General features: G+C 38.3%; 1 protein-coding gene across 1 annotated transcript in view; it reads right to left on the reverse strand.

Moving 5' to 3' along the window:
- Tmem26 (transmembrane protein 26) overlaps positions 1–11,228 on the reverse strand; it is a 55,809-nt gene extending 44,581 nt beyond the window's left edge. Inside the window, exon 1 of the mRNA XM_074078935.1 lies at positions 10,902–11,228. Coding sequence (XP_073935036.1) covers positions 10,902–11,092 — 191 coding nt within the window. The 5' untranslated portion in view covers positions 11,093–11,228. The remainder of the gene's footprint in view (positions 1–10,901) is intronic.
- Between the last annotated feature and the right edge of the window lie 9,021 nt (positions 11,229–20,249).

Below are 20,249 nucleotides of genomic sequence, written 5' to 3' on the forward strand. Positions count from 1 at the left end.
AAAATGATTATGTCATGACATTTAGCAATTTAGCACTGCAATGTATTTTATTTACTTCAACTCACCATTAGTCTAGAATTAGAATTCCATTTTCCTCCTTTAAATATGACAATTACTGCTCTTTTCTTACTGAAAAAGTAATACCCATTCCTTTTTAGACACATATCACATTACAAGTAAGCATATAGAAGGAAAAAATAAGCATAATATCGCCCACTATGCTGTTAGGTTTTCTCTTTCTGGGTTCCAATCATGTAAGTAAATCTGAAAACATAATACTTCAGTGAAGCAAAAATAATGTTCAAAAATTAGTTTGATCTGAATAGAGATTTTATTTGTACTTCATTTCTCAGTATTTTCTGTTGCACAAATCAGAGTGACCTTAAAAAAATCCTAGATCCAAGGTTCAAAATCTCATGCTAAACCACTTTAAGCAGCCTTTGTAAAGTTTCTAGAATTTTTTTTTCATGGAAATCAAGAATCTAAGTTAAGGTACCCTTGTGTGATCCCTTAGCCCCTAACAATTTAAGGACTTCCTGTCCTCCTTACCTGTATAGTAATTCACTAAGTAGATTTAAATGTATGTGGTTTCTATCCAAGCTGCTCAGTGATGGCTTTCAGTTCCTGTGCAGGGAGAATGTGGTGGATAGTACTACAGCCTCAGTATTTCACCTAACTTTCTGGAATCTTCAAAATGAACCCACTGCTTTTGCAGAACACACAGCACAACTGCTGAGTGCCTGAGAAGTCACCGGCTGGACCCCAGCTACCACCCATTTATTTGCTCAACTAGCATGTCCTTCCCTGCCACCTCTGCTCCTGGAGTTCTTTGTGTGCACCTGGCAAAGGATGCCATAACTAAATGCCCATAAGCTCATGGGAACCGCCCCTGCCAGAAATGTAAATTTGGATGTAGACTGGGTATGTTTTAATGACTACTAAGATCAGATGATAGTTGGTTTCCTAGTGATCTTATGGGAGAATAGACAAATAATAATGGAAGAGACAAAGAAGAATTTCAGGAGGTTTGGAAACATCCAAAGAATTATTCTTTGTACTTCTAAACCTCTCGAGGAGTGCCAAAATTTAGGTTTTGTAAAGGGGACATACACCTGAAGGTGAATATTAGGATTTTTTATTATAATTTTCATTGTTTATTGCTGCCAATTTTTAAAATAAAAACATACTGCTAAATTATGAAATATAAACTGAAAGGAAAATTAGTACTCTACATAGCTCACTTACCCTAACATTGTCTGATGATATGTCTGAAGCAAGTGCAGTGTTGATTATAATTAAACAGCTCACATTTGAATGTCAGTATTTCACTTCTCTACTTAACTAGTTTCAGGGAAAAATATGAATCAATTTTAAGATCTTTTTACTGTTTTTCTCAGAAAATATTTCTGAGGCAAAGAAAATCACATCTTCCTAAATGAATGGGTTCCAACCGAAACCCTAAGTACCACCATCATATTTCTTCAACCTGAACAACCTGTCTCTTCTCTTCCCTCGTGAACACCACCAGCTACTTCAAAGGCCAGTGCATAATTGCTTACCTCAGACATCTTCCTGGTCTAACAGCCAACCTTGCTGTTTTTATCTTTACTCTGCAGCCTTTCTGCACTCTTCAACTAATTTGTGGAAAATTATTAGGTTCCCAGAATGTTGTTATGTACTGTTCTCACATAGTTGCATATATTTTATGCAACTTTCAAGAGCACCATCACAGCATCTGATGTAATAAATGTTTGTTTAATGAATAAATGAACTTTAGTTGCTGCTTAAAGAATTATAAGAATTTTAGTGCTCTCAATCTCTAGGCAATAAAGGAAATGCAAATTAAAACCACACTAAGATTCCACCTCACCCCCATTAGAAGAGGCATCATTAGCAACACCACTAACAACAGGTGTTGGCGAGAATGTGGGAAAAAAAGAACCCTCTTACACTGTTGGTGGGAATGTAAATTAGTATAGCCACTCTGGAAAAAAATTTGGAGGCTACTTAAAAAGCTAAACATCGATCTACCATTTGATCCAGCAATACCACTCTTGGGGATATACCCAAAAGACTGTTACTCCAGAGGCACCTGCACACCCATGTTTACTGCAGCCCTATTCACAATAGCCAAGTTATGGAAACAGCCAAGATGCCCCACTACTGACGAATGGATCAAGAAAATGTGGTATTTATACACAATGGAATTTTATGCAGCCATGAAGAAGAATGAAATGTTATCATTCGCTGGTAAATGGATGGAATTGGAGAACATCATTCTGACTGAGGTTAGCCTGCCCCAAAAGACCAAAAATCGTATGTTCTCCCTCATATGTGGACATTAGATCAAGGACAAACACAACAAGGGGATTGGGCTTTGATCACATGATGAGGCGAGAGCACATAAGGGAGATATGAGTTTAGGTAAGACACCTAAGAAACTGATGGCATATGTTGCCCTCAACACAGAGAAACTAAAGCAGATACTTTGGGGCAACTGAGGCCAATAGGAGAGGGGGACCAGGAACTAGGGAAAAGGTTAGTTCAAGAAGAATTAACTTAGAAGGTAACACACATGCACAGGAAATCAATGCGAGTCAACTCCCTGTATAGCTATCCTTATCTCAACCAGCAAAAACCCTTGTTCCTTCCTATTATTGCTTATACTCTCTCTACAACAAAATTAGAGATAAGGTCAAAATAGTTTCTGTGGGGTAGTGAGGGGGTGAGGGGAGAAGGAGGAGGTGGGAGGGGTAAGGGAAGGGGTGGGGGAAGGGGGGAGAAATGACCCAAACATTGCATGCACATATGAATAAAATAAAAATTTTAAAAAAAATTTTAGTGCTCTTAGAGAATAAAAACTGCATTATGGACCTTATTTATGTAATGTGTTATTTTATTTCATTTCATATAAAGACAATATTATTTATTCCGTTCCATAGAGAGGTTGTTTCTCTACTTCAGGACCCATAGTAAAGATGGTCTAGAGTTTTCCCTTCATTTTTTTTCTTTTATTATGCATTTTGATTTTTACAAGGACATCTATTTGAATGGGAATGTTTCTGAGCCATGTATTTAGTGTGATCTTTTCTACATTATGTTGTAAGTAAAGTAATATTAGTCTTCTATAAACAGGTCACCAGGAATTTACCTACCCAATTTTGGGGAAGGAAAAAAAACTCTTGACTCTTTGTCTACTAGAGAAAATACTTCACCCTAAAAACTATGCAATTTGCTTACTATCTGTAAGCAAAGCTCAATTTGATTATTGAATGCAGATCACAACAACTAGGGTGATAAAGTCAGTGGAGGACTCCACACAGGATTACCAAAGTTTCAATCCCGAGAAGGGAAACCCTCCAAGCCTCCAAACCTTGGCTTTTCCATCTGCAAGTAGGAGCAATAATAGCACCACCAGGGCTACTGTGAAGATCAAAGGAAGTGAGGACCCAGGGTAAATTCTTGGCTCAATAAATCTGAGTGCTCATCAGACACTTGAGATTGACTTTGTGACTTAAGTGATTTCACTCTCATTTACATGAGTACATTCATCCTAAAATGGTAATAAAATGGGTCATTGTGAGGATTACTTGTGTTAATAAACGTAGAACAGACTTGGAGTATCATCAGTGCTCAAAAATTGATAATTGTTGCCATCTCCATTATCATTTTCACCATCACATACCCTGCATCATTATCCTCATCACTATCATTGGTCACCTGTCAGAGAATGGTGCAACCCATGTTTTAGGAGGCCATTCTAGGTGAACTAGCTCATTGTGTGTGACAGGAAACAAGAAAACAAAGGAATACTACAGAACCCAACCAGGGTTGGCACCAGCTCTTATGTTAGAGAATCTCTCTTTTTTTTAATTATTAATAATCTCTATTCTAATAAGTGCACAACTTTAAGGCAACTGTGTATTATCTATCCCTTCAAGATCAAATGGACAAATCAAAAATAATATATAACCTCCTTCCTTAAACAACTATGGGTAGTAGGTTTATATTTAGAGGAAAGTAACAAAATCAATGCCCATACAAGAATTTGTATTAACATTCCTTACTTCCCTAGTATTCTCTCAATGTAACTTTGAAAAAATATGTATTTTGTGGTAAATGCACTAACATTATTTTAAAGAAAATCAGCACTGTTTTCCTTTAATCAAATGATTTATATACCTGAGGCTTAACTCTCCTGATACCAGTACTTCCTAGGAACTTCCAGGGTAGTGTGAAACATATACATGGGCGAATAACCTTGACATAAATGTAAATTTCCTACTGTTGAAAAAAATATTAACCAATCCACATTTGTCCTTACACTATATGCAAAATAATGTGACTGCCATGAAGGAAATGCATGAAATTTAAAAGTAGGGATATGTTTATTTATTTATTTATTTATGTTTCTCATTTATTCATATGTACATACATTGTTTGGGCCATTTTTTTTCCCTACCCCCTACCTCCTGCTCCCCCTTGCTTTCAGGCAGAATCTGTTCTGCCCTTATCTTTAATTTTGTTGAAGAGAGAGCATAAACAATAGTAAGAAAGACAAAGCATTTTTGCCAGTCGAGATAAGGATAGCTATACAGGGAGATTCCAAGCATTGCTTCCATGTATAAATGTGTTACATTCTAAGTTGATTCATCTCTAACTGACCTTTTCTCTAGTTCCTGATCCTAAAAGTAGGGATATATTTGAGCTACACACACTAATTTGCACTTGGTTTTTTTCCCAGTGAAGAAAAAAAAATTGATTTTCAGTTCTAAAGGTCTCAGCTCCATATACTCATGGATAAAGAAAGCATGATCAGCAACCAATGGTTCTGTTTCTTGGAGGTACCCATTCAAAATGCATGCATAATTATTACATTGGTCCAAGTCCATTGTGAAATAAAAGAAAAAATATTGATTTCTCCTTAAAAGTCAGTCACAGAGAAAATTTAAGAAGACTTCTTCCTCAACTATGACTTGAATTACTCAAAAGATAATCATTTGCTAATAACAGTTGCACTGAGCTTAAGCTCAGCATACAAATGACATTTGCTTACAAACATAGAAGATAAAGTTATGAGTCCAGATAGACATTAAAGACAGGGGTGATAAACCCAATGCACAGTAGAAAGTGTTATTAAATAACTAAAAACTAAGGAGAGATTTCAGGAAGTCTGGACAAGAAGTATGAACAGGAAGAGAAATGGCCTATCTTCTGAGAGACCTTCCAGTGCTCAAGATGGCCATATGGAAGTCACAGGATCTCCTTCAAAATCACTCAACTTCATCCTCTCTGAGGTCCAAAAAGAGCAGTGAGAGATGGAAGAAGGCCAGTATGCTTACTTCTCAACTTCCTCTCTGGTATTTGTATAAACATTTTGATAGAGGGAAGTATATACTATCAAATTCTACAGAATTATATCATACAAAATTCTGCATTGCTCAAAACTTGATTATTTGTCAAGTCTAGGATTTTTTCCCACTGTTGAACTTTCCAAATGCAGTTGAATAATTGAAACAGATCTCACTGAGTTTTTAAATAAAATTGGTTTGAATTTGAGATCGATTTATTATAGAATTCCTTCTGCTTCCTAATGTGTCTATCCCATTTTCAGTTGTAAGGAATTTCTAACACACGGTTTTTAAAATGTGATATGATAAAGCTTAAAAAAAAACTAGGAGGAATTTCTCATGTGGAGTAAAGGGATACAAAAAGGAGAAGAGACAGGGCAGGCAGAAAAGAAACTCCATACTTATCAGTCGTTTGGGGCTATGTCAGAAAGGTCTTAAGGCACATGAAGATTATCCCTCTTTGTGCCTTTTCTCTTCTCCCTGGAACACTCTTCCCGTGCCTGCCTCCTTCTCATTTCTATGCCCTCAGCTAAATATCACCTCCCCAGTCAACCTCTCACACTGAAACCTTTGCCCAGCACATTCCCTCACTCTATAATCCACTCCATTTAAGTGTTCATAGATTTGATCACTCATTTGTATACTTGCATATTATCATCTTTCAGCTCATTTATTTATTATTTAATTTGTTGGTTATTTTCTCAATCCCTTGGTTAGAATAAGAGTTTCTTAAGGGTAGAATTTGACTTTTTTATTTGCTCCCATATTCTCCATCCTCAAACAATACCTACCTCATGTAGCAGGCAGGCATCCATGCATTGTAACTGAATGATGAGTGATAAAGCTTTGTTCCTCCTCCAAGGAGACTGGGACCCTCCAATCTCCTTGAGGTTCACAGCACTCACCTCCTCATGATGCCCCCTGTATATGTGATCTTTGCACTTATCTGTGATCTCACAGATTTTTCCTGCTACAGCTCAGATTCTATAGAGTTCTATCTCCTCCATCAGAGCTCCACATCACTGCCTTTCTCCTCTAGATTCTTAAGGAGTGCAATGAGCAAGACTGAGAGCATGGAATCTTCTTCTCTCTCTCTCTCTCTCTCTCTCTCTCTCTCTCTCTCTCTCTCTCTCTCTCTCTCTCTCTCGGTTACAAACCATGTGATCCTGGGTGAAACTATGTAACAGTACTATGGATCAGTTTCCTCATTGGAAAATGGGAAGAAACAAAGAAATAGAAAATAATTGCAGCTATTGTCAAGATCAATGGAATAATCTGTGTGTGACCCTGAGAAGACCCTAGAACATAATAAATGATTCTTAATTATTCTTATTCCTTCATACTGAAGCACTTAATTAAAATGCTACCTTTTATTTATTTTAAAATTTCATATGTGTTTGCTTTCTCTTTCTTCTGCCTGGTTGCACAATGGCTAGCATAGTTATCGTGTTTGCTTCTTAAGCAACTCAACAAATAGTTGTCTGTCTTATTGAATCTAACAAAGTAAAAAGGAAAGAGAAAGAAAGGTGACCAAATAGATGAGTTGTTAATGATTAACTCAAAAATTGTATTTTCCTTGCATTCTTAAAATCATGTGAAGAAAATTAAACTTCTGTACTTTTGCCAGCAAATTCAACTTAGATTTCTACTTGTTCTCAGTACTTCTTGTTGAAATGATCAGGCTTCAAACTTGTCACAATCTTGGTAGCTTTTCTATCTCCCAAGGAATATTTTATCACTATTGGCTGGAATGCAACTGAAATATTATCTTGTATTTGAGTTTACCTAAATAACAATTCACAAATCCATTGGAGTGTTGCCCAGACAACTGAAAATAAAATCAAGGAAAAAACTAAGCTACATGATACTAATTTCAATCTTATAGAAATATAAATGAATATGCAGGTGAAATAAAACTATGTGAGAAGAGAGCAAAATCTGCTAACATTATTTACTGGATTTAATAAGGGTTGTGTCATTGGTTTACCCTCTCAATCCTATAGGATTTCAGTATGTTAAACTTCTTCAAGTGGCAAGTTAATAGTGTTGATGAAATGTTGCTTGTCCCTGGACAGCTGAGCTCAGCAACTCTAGTTCCATTTTCTCTTTCCAAAGGATAGTTAAAGAAACATTCCTTGGACATGTGCAACTTGCTTGCTATGTTTCAGGAAATTTAGTTCATAGTTCCCTGTATTAGAGCTGTGTCAGGTGCCATGGTTTCTATAGATTTGCTTTTTGAGGAAGTCCAGGTGTAAATTTTAATAGAAAGAACAATATTTAAAGTATTCCAGAATAGTCTGAAGGAAATTCATAGATCTGATTTTCAAGAAAAAGTGTTTTTCTCATCCTATATGTGTACATATTTTCATAAACTATGCAGGTGTTATTCTCTATTCTGTTTTATTCTATTGTAATCATTTTAAACATGGAAGGGCAGCTAATGCCATCTCCTCTTCCTCTCTTTCTCCTCCTCCTCCTTGTTTGCTGCTGCTTCTGCTTCTTTTACTTCTTCCTCTTCTTTGACTTGTAGACAGAGTGCTTCCAATTGATACAAAGGGCAATTCTCTTTTAAGTCCATTTTTTTAAAGAGATCTATAACATACATAACACTGTTCCTTTGGTCTCCTGACAATGTAGTATGGCTATCCCTCTAGGACAATGGTTAAAATCTAGCTTATTATTTTTAATATTAGTAAAATTTTTCTATACTATCAATATATCATAATTTTCCAGTGATTCTTTTGATGAATAGCCAAGTGGTTGTCAGCTTTATTTCTCACTAATATGATGGAAGTTGATTTTTGTTGATGTCTTTACATAGGGATACTTTTTATTCTACATGTTATATTACAAAATATAAGCCCATGGGCCAAAAGTTGTATGCATTTATCTATCTATATTTATATACAGACTTATATATAAGTGTTTTCCTATGTAGAGGTAATATAGATATTATTATAATGTTTGCTTTTTCTTTATCTGATTCCATCAGCTTACATTTTCTGAAGAAAGAAAATCATTCGTAACATTCAAAAACTTCAAAAAATTATGCCTCAGATAACTTCAACCTAGAAATGAAATATGCCCCAGATGAAATCCCTTGTTTTATCATGTTATTTCAAGGATAATTTCAGCAGCCCATCTACTGGTTGTTTCTTTTCCCCTCAAATGTATGACAGAATAGTTTAGAATTTGACTACTGCACAAATGGCCATATTTGCAAACCCAGTTGTATTTGGTAAGATCAAAGCATTACCAAAGTGTTTGGTTGAACAAAGCATTATGCCTCACATTTCCATTAAGACCACTTATAAAGAAACATTTGACATAGTATGATTGAAAAAATTTTCAAATTGTATAATATACCAAATCTATTAACTTTTCTCTTTGCTGATTTTCAAATATTAGCTGAAATAGTGAAACAGTGAGATTTTTCTTTAATTAGTGTTGCAATCTACAATGCATATTATGGGTGTATTATTTTGAAACAAAAGATTTTTTTCTACTTTTTCACTCTGAAGCAATGGTTTATTGGCTTTTCCTTGAAGCAGTTGTTTGACCTGTGCAGACATAAAATGTGTCTAATTGATAGGAGTATTTTAATAAGAAGAAATAAAAGAAAATTTTAGGATCTAGAGAAAACCATTGAGCTTTTATTCAATGACCATTAATATATACTATTTCACATCATTCTTCAACAGTCCACAAAATAAGTATTTGCAGATCAAAAACTGAAGCCCAGAGACACTAAGCAACCTGTTCAAGATCTCACAGCAAGTAAGTAAGAATGCCCATATTTTTCCCCATTATCTGGCTGATTTTGAAGCCCACATTCTAAGCCTTAGGATATTCCCAGTTTCCTATTAAACAGACTCATTGACAATCACCCATTTTTGCCCCAATCATTTTTCCTTACTTGGTGGTAAGTTGCATGTTGCCTGATAGCTACATTATTTCTGCATAACTGGAATGGATCTGATCTACTTTTGCAGAGGAAGGAGGTTACTTCAGGTTCTGCTGAGCTGGCTCCATCTTCTGAGGTTGACGTTTGTCACAGAAGTTCTGACAGGTTGGGGAGAGGACTACTTTGCAGGGAACATTTTTCAGCCTCAGACTTCATCCTCTGGTTATGAAAGATATTTTTCTACCCTAGTGTATTACAGTTATGCAGTAAAAACTAAATCAATGTTATATGACACATTGAGTGAACAATCACTTTTCTCCCCTTTGTGTCTTTAACTATGAAGCTGATACAATTTTTCTTTGAGGTTTCCAAAAGACACAGTGGAAAGTACCTCGAATGTGTCATGCTTAATAAATTGTTCATGGGGAGGAGGCTAGTAGTAACTTTCCAGACCTCATTGTATTAAATTAGCATTGCCCTTGAATATGTGAGCATTGACAGTTCTACAAATTTTTTCAACAACAGGAAATTTAAGCAATGTTTACATTATTTTCAAAGGCAACACACTTTCTTCTATGGCCTCTCGTGAAATCCTTTTGTGTCTTAATACATAAATTTGCAGGACCTTTTTTTTTTTTTGGCCCCTGAATACGAGGCTAACTGTAACACCAGAGTGTATCTAATTCTTACATTGGTTAATACTATTTTCTCCTTTCTTGTAGCATTAGGTATTCTTTAAAATATCAATACATGTGAAAACACAGCTTTGCTGTTTTTAAAAGAGGCCTAACTTGAGGTTTGGAATGAAAATGTGCTGGAGTGTAAGGATGGACAGGGAATAAGGAGTACTCTGTAAATGACAAGAGAATCTTTTTCTCACTTCTACTGCCTGGGGAGGAAATACAGCAACAAGCAGAACCCAAGTTCTTGCACATTGAGGTTAAGACTGAACCACTATCTGCTGGTTCCTCCACCAACATCCCACACAACGCGTGCCAGGCTGACCATTAACCAAGCTCAGAAGCCGCCACCAAACCCAGACAGACACCTGAAGCTGGTTCCTGGCCAGAGAGCTTGGGAGGCGTGGGGTTGAAAGGAAGGGAAATGGGTTGAAACCACAGGCGCACCGGGACTGGAAAGAAGCTAAGCAGCAGAAACCAGAGATGTGAGGTAAGGGAGCTTCTCTTCATCCCAAGATTCCAGCACGCACAGCCCTTGCAAAGATCGCGGTGCCCAGCAAAAGGCACCCCCACACCTGAGCGCACGCAGAGTAACTATGGCGCACTCCCACCCCCAAATTCAGAAAACCTGGCACATGGCAACCACCTTGCCCCTAGACTTTCCTATCTGGGGACACTTTCTGCTAAGTAGACAATCTCTTCCCTTCCTTTTTTCTCATCTTTCAAGTTACCAAACCTGGTACTGGGTGACACCTGGCTGCGCCCAGCGCTCTGGTTTTCTCAGGGTTGCCCTGGGACCCAAGAGACGCACAGGGATCTCGCTCGCCTTCCAAGCTCCCAGAGAGGACAAAGGGGGTCCGAATTCGTGTAAAGAAACCGCGGGCTGCAGGGAGAAGGACTGCTGCAAGTACCGCAGGGAGTGATCCCCTCTCCTCTTCCCCTTTCCCCTTCCCGGGGCACTCTCACCATTTGTAGCCTCTGCCGCGCTTGAACTTGAGGGTGAGCACAGTCTCCAGGAAGAGCAAGAGGTTGAGCAGCGCAAGCAGCCAGTACCGCGGCTCCTTCTTCACCAGGGTCACTCGCCAGACCCCGACCAGCGAGTGCAGCACGAACAGCAGTCTGGTGACTAGCGCGTTGAGGAGGACCAGTCCGCCCATGCTTGCCCGCGCTCTGCCTGCGGTCCTTCACCCGCGCGCCGCAAACCTGCCTGGAGCTCCCAGAGTCCGCCCGAGGGCAGGACTGTGACAGCACTGAGACCTGCTGCTGCTGCTGCTGCTGCTGCTGCTGCAGTCCCTTCCCACCCTCCCGAGCCCAGTGCCTGGTAGGACAGGAGATTGCTACTCGCCCTTCCCCCCAAACTTCCTGAGAACTCTTCAAAGAGGGGGAGAATCCAAACCCAGCTTTTCTAGACTGCTGGGCTTTGGGTCTAGCGCTATGCTGATTAAACTCCACGGCGGGCGGTATTCTTCATCGCTGCACAACCCTGAACCTTCCAATCCTGGGGGCCACTATCCATCCCTTTCTTCTATCCCCACCCGCAGGCCTCTGTGGGGGCCACAAGAATTTCCCCACTCCAAGGAGCTAGGGGATGGACTGGAGAGGAGGGAGGTGGACTGAAGGTCAAGGTGCTGCATAGACAGAAAAGGAGAGAGAAAGCATCAACTCCTTACTTTTCTACATAAGACAAGTATTCTTTAATTCACTCCCACATTTCACAGGAACGTGCTCTCATGGTGATTTGAAGCTGCGACTCAGGAGAGCCAAAGAATGCGCTGTCCAAGCAGTTTTAGAAACACAGTTCCTGCCAAGTTTGAAGAATTGAAACTTCCCAGGGCCAGAGAAAGTCAGATGCTCTGCTCTGTCTGAGAGCTTCTTGAATCTCCTTCACTGCATGAGTTGCTCTGGTCATTTTTACAATTTCACTCAGTATTATTGACATATTTGTTTATAATGCCACCCCCACCATACCTACTCCTACCACTATTTTCCCCCTCGAAGGGATGGAGAATAGCAAGACAGGAGGCAGAGGGGAAAGTGAGGGAGGAGACAGAAGATAGAGAATGAATGAGATCAGAAGGTGAGAGTAATGGATAGAGAACAGAACTTTGTGAAGATGACCCATGAGTTAAACTCTGGTCTTTCCAGCATCTGAAGCAAAGAGGAAACTGAAGTCACAGTTTCCCAAAGCACCTTTGTGTTTTTCTTTCCTTGTTTGATGTCCTACCAGCTGTACTGTACTGCTATTTATTTAACATTTGTCTCTAAATGGACTCAAACTTTCACTGAAATTTATTTATTTTAAGAAGAAACCGTGTATTAGTTACACATGGAAAGAGAGTCAACCTGGATATTGACAAAAGTCAATTGCAAAAATAATTAAAATAATAAAATGAACCAAGTTATTGAAATCTCACTAGCTAGTGCCTCCAAGGGTCTGTGCCACAGATTCCCTCTTTATTTGTTATGAAGGAAGATTTAAAAAGTGATAGTCATCTATTATCATGCGAGAAGGCTCTTTTATCCACACTAGTAACACTGAAAGAAAAATGTAAAGGGAATATCTTTCCTGTGTAGGTTTATTCTACTTAAAACCATTGCATATCTTTCTTAAAATCAAGTTGAAAAACTCTAATATGATTGCCTCCATTAGGTGAAAAGCAAATCCAACTACCTAGAAAAAGTGAAGAAGTTATTTCCAGTACTGAGATCTGGGAGAACTTCTTTCTTTTTCCTACGGGTCTGCATTTGTACTGGAAACCCAGCAGTGATTTCCTGGGGCTGTTTATTACAGTACCTTTCACAGAAGGTGATGGCACAGAGTCCACACTGCTCAGTAAGCAGAGAAACAGAGCTTGTGAGCAAATGCAGCAGAGGCAGCAGCATTGTGTGGTGGTCAGAACCTAGCACCCACCAGCTAACTGCCTGGGATTCCTGGCTCTATTACTTCTAGTGTTATGGCTTCTCTACCTCAATTTCCCCATCTGTAAATTGGGTACTGAGCTTAGCTAGTCATAGGGTCTTTGGGGAACCAGAGAGGTTAATCCATAGAAAACACCTGGCTCTAGGTAGCATTTGATAGACATTGGCAGTCATTGCTAGGACTAAGAAAGTGGCCACTCTTTGCTGATCTGAGACAAGGAAAAAATAGAAATGGAGAAGAGAAACACAACATGCCTAGGGCCTGTCAAACCCTCCAGTCTCACACCACCAGGAGCACCTCGGGATGTGACCAGAATGGGTTGGCTCTTTTTTAGGGAGGGAGACATACTCCATGAGGAACTGTGGAGCATCTCAAAATGTTAGAAAGGTTAAAAACAAGGTATAAATGGCTTATTGGAAAGCATTTGGGCTTGAGTTAGGTAAAATTGGGGCTTAAAGACAGTGAAACTTTCATTTAGATTAGATGTTATTAGGAAATGGGGTCAATTTCATAATTGAATATCTTGATAAATTTAGAGAGGGGAATGTTGGGACACAATATTCATGCTGTGATTGTGTTCAGACATGAGTATGAAGCAGTCTTACTTATATCTTGACCCATCACAATCACAGACATGATCTTGCCTTATGTTCTGTGAAATATTTATGTTCAAAAGGAGTCAGATGTGGTGGTGCATTCCTGCAATCCCAGCTCTTCAGGAAGTAGAGGCAGGAGGGTTATGAGTTTCAGGTCAGCTCAGGGGAAGGTAGCAGGAAAGACCCTGTCTCAAAAACAAAAAAAGAGGCTGGGGGCATGAATCAAGTGGTAGAACAAGGCCCGTGGATTCAATGCACAACACTGGGAGCAAAGAAAATGCGGGTGGAGGCGAGATAGAGACAGAGAATAGACAGATAGGCAGAGACCGAGAGACAGAGGCAGCAACACCTGACTGATGGTACCAGTCCAGCTGCCTGCTCCCAAGAGTTGCTTTGCTCTTTCTCATGCCCCCAGGAAGGGCTCTCCAGGAGAAAGGGTTACTAAAAAGGACATCAATCTGGCATCTTCCAAACATCATTGTTCCCTGCTTTAAAAATTTAGATTTAGTATAGGTTCTGTTGTCTCTGGGTCTGAAAAAACAAAACTGTCATTAAAGACAATTTAAAGGTTATTTAACTTTCTTCTAAACCCGTTTAAAAGGACTTGAAGCTTTGAGAAATATCTTGAGACCTTCAGTGCAGTAGTTCAATAATCTATAAAAAGAAGAAAAAATAAGCAATTAAAGTCTATGCTTCTTGAAAAGGCATGCACCCAGTTCTTGTGGTACAGGCTGTGTTACACCCAGGCAGAACTGATTCATACCAGTCCTGGGGCAGCAGTCATGAGGCCTCTCTACTACAAATTGGGTATCATTCGATGTCAGGCCTCTTTGAGTTACAGTGATTTTGGTGCAAGAAAGAGACATTCTCAAGCTAGCTCAAGTAAAAGGAATAATTATTGAAAGAGTATATATGGTCTAAAAATGAAGATGGAATTCCTTAGAATCAAGAACAGGAAGTATAATAACAGGGCTTTGGGTGACTAGCAGCTGAGGCCAGTTTGACTTGAGTGATACCAGAGACGACACGACTGCAGTTTGTGAAACTGCACAGTAACTTTCTGACACTGTTGGTTTCCAGCCAAATTTCTCCATGCTGATTTCAAATTCCTGGGAAAAGGAATTTGGTTGGCTTCCTTTAACTCTAGGTATCAGGTGTTATGGTTTGGATCTAGAGTGTCCCAGACAGGTTCATGTGTTGAAGGCCCGGTTCCTCAGCTGGTGGTAGTATTGAGAAGTAATTAGATAATGAGGGCTCTGTCTTAATGGATTGATCTTTTGATGGATTCATGATTGGATGGACTATTAGGAGACATTGGAGACTGGAAGATGGGGCCTGGTTGGAGAAAAGTAGGAAGTTGGTAGCTGGGAGCATGCCTTGGAAGAGTACATTTTACTCTAGACTCTCTCTCTCTCTCTCTCTCTCCCTCTCATTTTCTCTAACTTTCTCCTTCCTAGCTACCAGTTTTGCCCTACCACCCTCTCCTTCTGACATGATACTCTGCCATGACATTGTTTCTGACATGGACCCAGAAACAATGGAGCTAGGACATGATGAACTAAAACCATGAACCAAAATAAATCTTTCCTCCTTTAAGTTGTTTATGTCAGGCATTTTGTCACAATGGCAAAAACCTGACTAACACAAGAGGTAATACCATAAGCCACTGCACAGGCTATCAACTGACTGTAGTCAGTCATTGCCCATCCCTAGGCAAAGAATAGTTTGGTGTTGCTTTCTGCAACCTTCAGTGTGAAATTACAGGCAGAGCAGTTTGAACTGGGGTAGGGTGGGGGATGGGAGGCATGTTGACAGACATCTCATACCATCCAGCTGTGGGTTGACATGCTCACATGGTACACCTCCAGTGCTCTACTAATGCTATCTACACATTGACATGAAACTAGGCACCTAACTATGTTCTCCCAAGAGGGAAGCAATCCAAAATTATATCTCTATCCAGAGGTCACCAAAGCTGCAGGTGGGTGGCAATCTGCATTCTTCCCTTAGCTCCATTTGAATCCTATTCAGACATCACTTAGGGATGTGTGTGTATGTATTTGTTAAAATGCATGAAAATAACCAGTCACTACAGGAAGGTACAAGTCTGTTCTATAGAGGAATTACACCTTCCACCATTACTTTTTTCTGATGGCTTTAATTATGTATTTGAAATATATTTTATATTCTTCCATTTCTTAATTTACTAAGTTATAGAACTCTTGACTTCTCAATTTGAAATTTGGGGAAATCCACTACTCCTAGAATATTTTCTTTCTTCCTCACTCCACCTCTACTACCCCAATTTTATTAATCATGCCTTCTATAAAATATCTCTCTATTCTCCACCTATAACTATAATCTCTTGTCAACTGGATGATCCTGAGCATTTTAAAATCTAACTATTTAAAATGTGTAATTATTATTAAATATGTTTTCTAGTTGTAGTAAGTTTCTCCCTGAACTTTGAAGACATTCCTCCATTATTTTCTTGAGTCCAGTGTTGAAGCAGTGTATGTCTCACTGCTTTATCTTTGTTGCTGTGATTATTTTGCTTTGTTTCGTTTTGTTGGTGCAAACTTGGGCTTCATGCATGCTAGGCAAGTGCTTTACCACTGACCTACATTTCGCTCCTCTAGATAGGTATCATTTTAATGTTTAGAATTTTAAAGAAATTTTTCTTAATCGTGAAATATCACTTGACTGTGCCTAGATATTGAACATTTTTTTCATGCACTGTCCCTAACATGGTAGTTTTATATCTTTATTTAGTTGAGTCTTTATTTAGCTGTTTATTCTTGATAATTTTTTCCCTTTTGTTTCTGCTTTCTCCTTCTGGTATATTTTATATATTTGTCTGTTGGATGGGCTGTGGTCCTGGGTACCAGGGCAGGGAACACTTGTCAGGTCAGTATTTTTTGGAAGTCAATGAAGAGGACCAGCCAGAGTGTCTAGGTAACAAAGGTTTCTCTGAGAGAAGAAGTCAAAGCAACTCTACCAGGGACTGAATCAGGTGAATTTTGGCAGTCTACCAGCGACTGAATCAGATGAACTAAGCATCTGCTTAGCTAGCATGTGTAGTTCACCTGACTCAGTCTCTGTTTGAGCTTCCTTGACTTCTTACTTCTACCCTATGCACCGGCTCTGGCTGCTGTTAAAATCCATATCTACTCACAATGATACCACAATTATGTCTACACTCTTAGTTGGTATCACAAGTGTCCCCCAGCACCTTCATTACATTTTGTTTTTGAGATAAATTCTCATTAATTTTGTTGGGGCTGACCTTAAATTGCAATTCTACTGTCTCTGCCTCATGAGTGAGTAGCTGGGATTATAATTATGCACAACCATACCCAGCTAAGTGCTACCCCTTTCTTTAAAGATTTTAGTTTGAGAGAAAATATCATAGGTGACAATCTCTGAGTAAGGAAACAGAGATGATATCTAACCATTTCTTCTTCTCTCAACATAGATATTAAACAAATCACTTGAGCTTTCCTGTTCTTTGTGCTTGCTGATTATGACTTCAGCTGCTTGGGGGTTCTCAAAGGAACTGTACTCACCTGTGCTGTCTTTTCTTCTGCTCTGGTTTCTCCACTGACCCCAAATCCCCAAATCAGTACTCTGTCTTTCTAGAATTCCTCTAATTCTGTCCTGCCTCTTCATGCTTTCTAGCATTGCTTTAAGTGTATCTTTCTGGATTTTAAAAATCTTTTCTTTCATTTCAAAGATGGAGTCTTAACTCCTAGTTCACAAATTAGAGACAGAAAACTCAGAATTCTTTGCTGTTCTGAAACGTGTATATTAAATAGGAATTGTAAGTACAACTGTTCCACATTCTATTTTAAATGAAGGAAAACAGCTTTATTAAGCTAGTGAGAACTGTAATGATTACTGTTCCTTAAAAAACACTAAAAGTCAGTGGTAATTATCAATAGTCAAACACTTCAAAGGCTGTCAAGGGAGAGACATCTAAAGAGCAAGAGGATCTGCTGGGAGAAGCTGCCTTCTTTATATGTTGGCTCTACTTCTTAAGTGATGTGACTGTTGGCAAGTTAATTTCTTTGTGTTTTTGTTTCTCATCTATAAAAAACTAATAATGATAGGACCTTCATGTCTATGGTTAGTTTTTTATTGGTTAATATGTTGAAAATGCCTGGAATGTAGCAGACACTCAACAAATATTTGCTGAATAAATAAATAAAGATGAGTGTTGAATAAACACCACCCAAAACTGAAATGTGCTATTCCCCAGCTGATACCATTACTTAGTCCTCTTCTAAGGCCAGCTGCTTGTGAATGATGGAATAAAGAATAAAGACAGAAGATTTTATGAGTATGAGCTCAGTGCCTCATTCAATCATGTGAAGGGAGATCATCGATCAGTAAAAACTCTGCCTCAGCTTCTGTGATGGTAAGGAAGGACAACTAAAAATGCTGGCGTTTTACTGCTCTGAATAGTGTAAGACTCATCTCCCAGGATAGTGGAGTAGTTATAATTTTGACTTTAGAATCATATGGCTGGATTTGAATTAAAGCTCCCATTATAGACTTGTATGCCCCCTTCCATTCATATATTCAAATCTAATCCCCAGTCTCACAGAATGTAACTATCTTTAGAGATAAGGTCTTTTAATTTCAGCTTATATTAGTTATGAAAACTGGGTTTTGTTGTGACATTTTCATACATGCATGTACATATTTTCATCATATTCACCCTCATGTACCTTTCCCATGACCTGTGACCCTAATACTTCTCTGTCTACTTTCATGTTATCTTTTAATTTTTCCTATATTCTGCATCTGAGAGAAAACTCAGGATATTTGTCTTTCTGAGTTTGGTTCATTTTGCTTGACATGATGATCTCCAGTTCTGGCAAATGCTGTTATTCCTTTTTTTATGGTCCAGTAATACTCCATTTTGCACACATACTACATTTTCTATATCCACTCACCCACTGATGGGCACTTGAAGTGATTCCATAACCTGACTATTGTAGTGGTATCACAATAAACACAGGTGTAGGTGGTATACCTGATGACTTTGACTCCTTCAGATATATACCTCGGAATGGCATAGCTGGATCCTGTGGTAGTTTTATAATTCATTTTGTGAGGAACCTCCATACTAATTCCCATAGTAGCTAAACTAAGGTATAAAGATTCTATTTTCCCAATTGCCACCATTTGTTGTTTGTTTCCTTTATGACAGCCATTCTTACTAGGATCAGATGGAATTTCAATGTAGTTTTTATTTACATTTTCCTCATAGCTAAGGATGTAGAATATTTTTTCATATTTTTATTGGTCATTTGTACATTATTTGAAAGAGTGTCTGATCAGTTCGTTCAGTGTTTAATTTTTTGAGCTCTTTATATATGCAGATATTAATTCTTTGCAAGATGAATAGTTTGCAAAGATTTTCTGTCATTCTGTAGCATATCTCTTTACTCTGTTAATTATTTCCTTTGCTGCTCAGAAGGCTTTTAATTTGATCCAATGCCACTTGTCAATTCTTACTTTTATCTCTTAAGCTATTGAATTGAAAAGTCACTTGCCTGTGCCTACATTGAAGTGTTTCCTCTATGTTTTCCTCTAATAGTTTCAAAGTTTCAGGTCTTGTGTTAAGATCTTTGATCCATTTCAAGATAATTTTTGTGTTAGGATAAGAGGTGGAGTTCTAGTTTCAGTCTTCTACATGTGGCTATCCAGTTTTTCCAGTGTCATTTGTTAAAGAGGCCGTGGTTTTAGAAATAAGGTCCATAAAATGGTGATTAAATTAAATTGAGACCCTATCTTAATCCCTTTTCACTACTACAACAAAATACTTATGACTGGGTAACTTATAAAAAAACAGACATTTCTCATAGCTCTTGAGTCTGGGACGTCCAAGATCAAGTCACTAGTAGACTTGGTTTTCTGATGAGCTCAACATTTTCTGCAGGGTAGGACAATGTATCCTTAAATGGCAGAGGGCAGAAGGACAAAAGGGGCAACCTTCCTTGCTAAGTCATTTTATAAGGGCACAAAATCCTTTTCAGGAAAGAGGGGCCTCATGACCTAGTTATTTCTTAAAGTCTCCACCTCTTAATACTATAACTTTGGCAATACCTGAATTTGAAGACAGTGCATTAAGAATATAGCATACGCTCAAAATTGACCTTAATCCAATTTGACCACTGTGTTCATAAGAAGAGAAATTTAGAGACACAGAGAAATACCAGAGCTGTGCACATAAAACGGAAAGACCGTAGAAGAAACAATAAGAAAGGAGTTATCTGCCGGTTAAGAAGAAAGCCCTCAGAGGAAACCAAACCCTTAACACCTCAGTCTTGGACCTTTCACCTCCATAATGCAAGAAAATTGGTCAAACCATACAGTCTGTGTATTTTGTTATTGCAGCCATGCAAACTAATACAGTGCCAATCATAATCTGTGTAGAGTCTTGGTTTCCTCATTTAAAGAATGAAGATACTAATAGATTTAACTCATTGTTTTTGAGAATGAAATGAGATCATCATTTAGCACGTAACCTGTCTTATACAAAGGACTAAATTTGTTAGCTATTATTATTGCTGAAATACTAATTTTGTTATAAAAAATATGATTGTATATGTTATACATATTTTATTATGTATTATAGTGACTCCCGAAATAATTGGTTTTGTTTTGTCTCCAGAGAGACAGTCATCAGGCCCCCTCCACATCTGATTAAAAAGTAAGCAACATTGTACACACCCAAAATATTGCATCTTTTTTTTAGTCATAAGTCTTCTTTCTACTTGAAGAAATAAC

The sequence above is a fragment of the Castor canadensis genome, chromosome 7, assembly GCF_047511655.1.
Source record: "Castor canadensis chromosome 7, mCasCan1.hap1v2, whole genome shotgun sequence".
Classification (NCBI taxonomy): domain Eukaryota; kingdom Metazoa; phylum Chordata; class Mammalia; order Rodentia; family Castoridae; genus Castor; species Castor canadensis.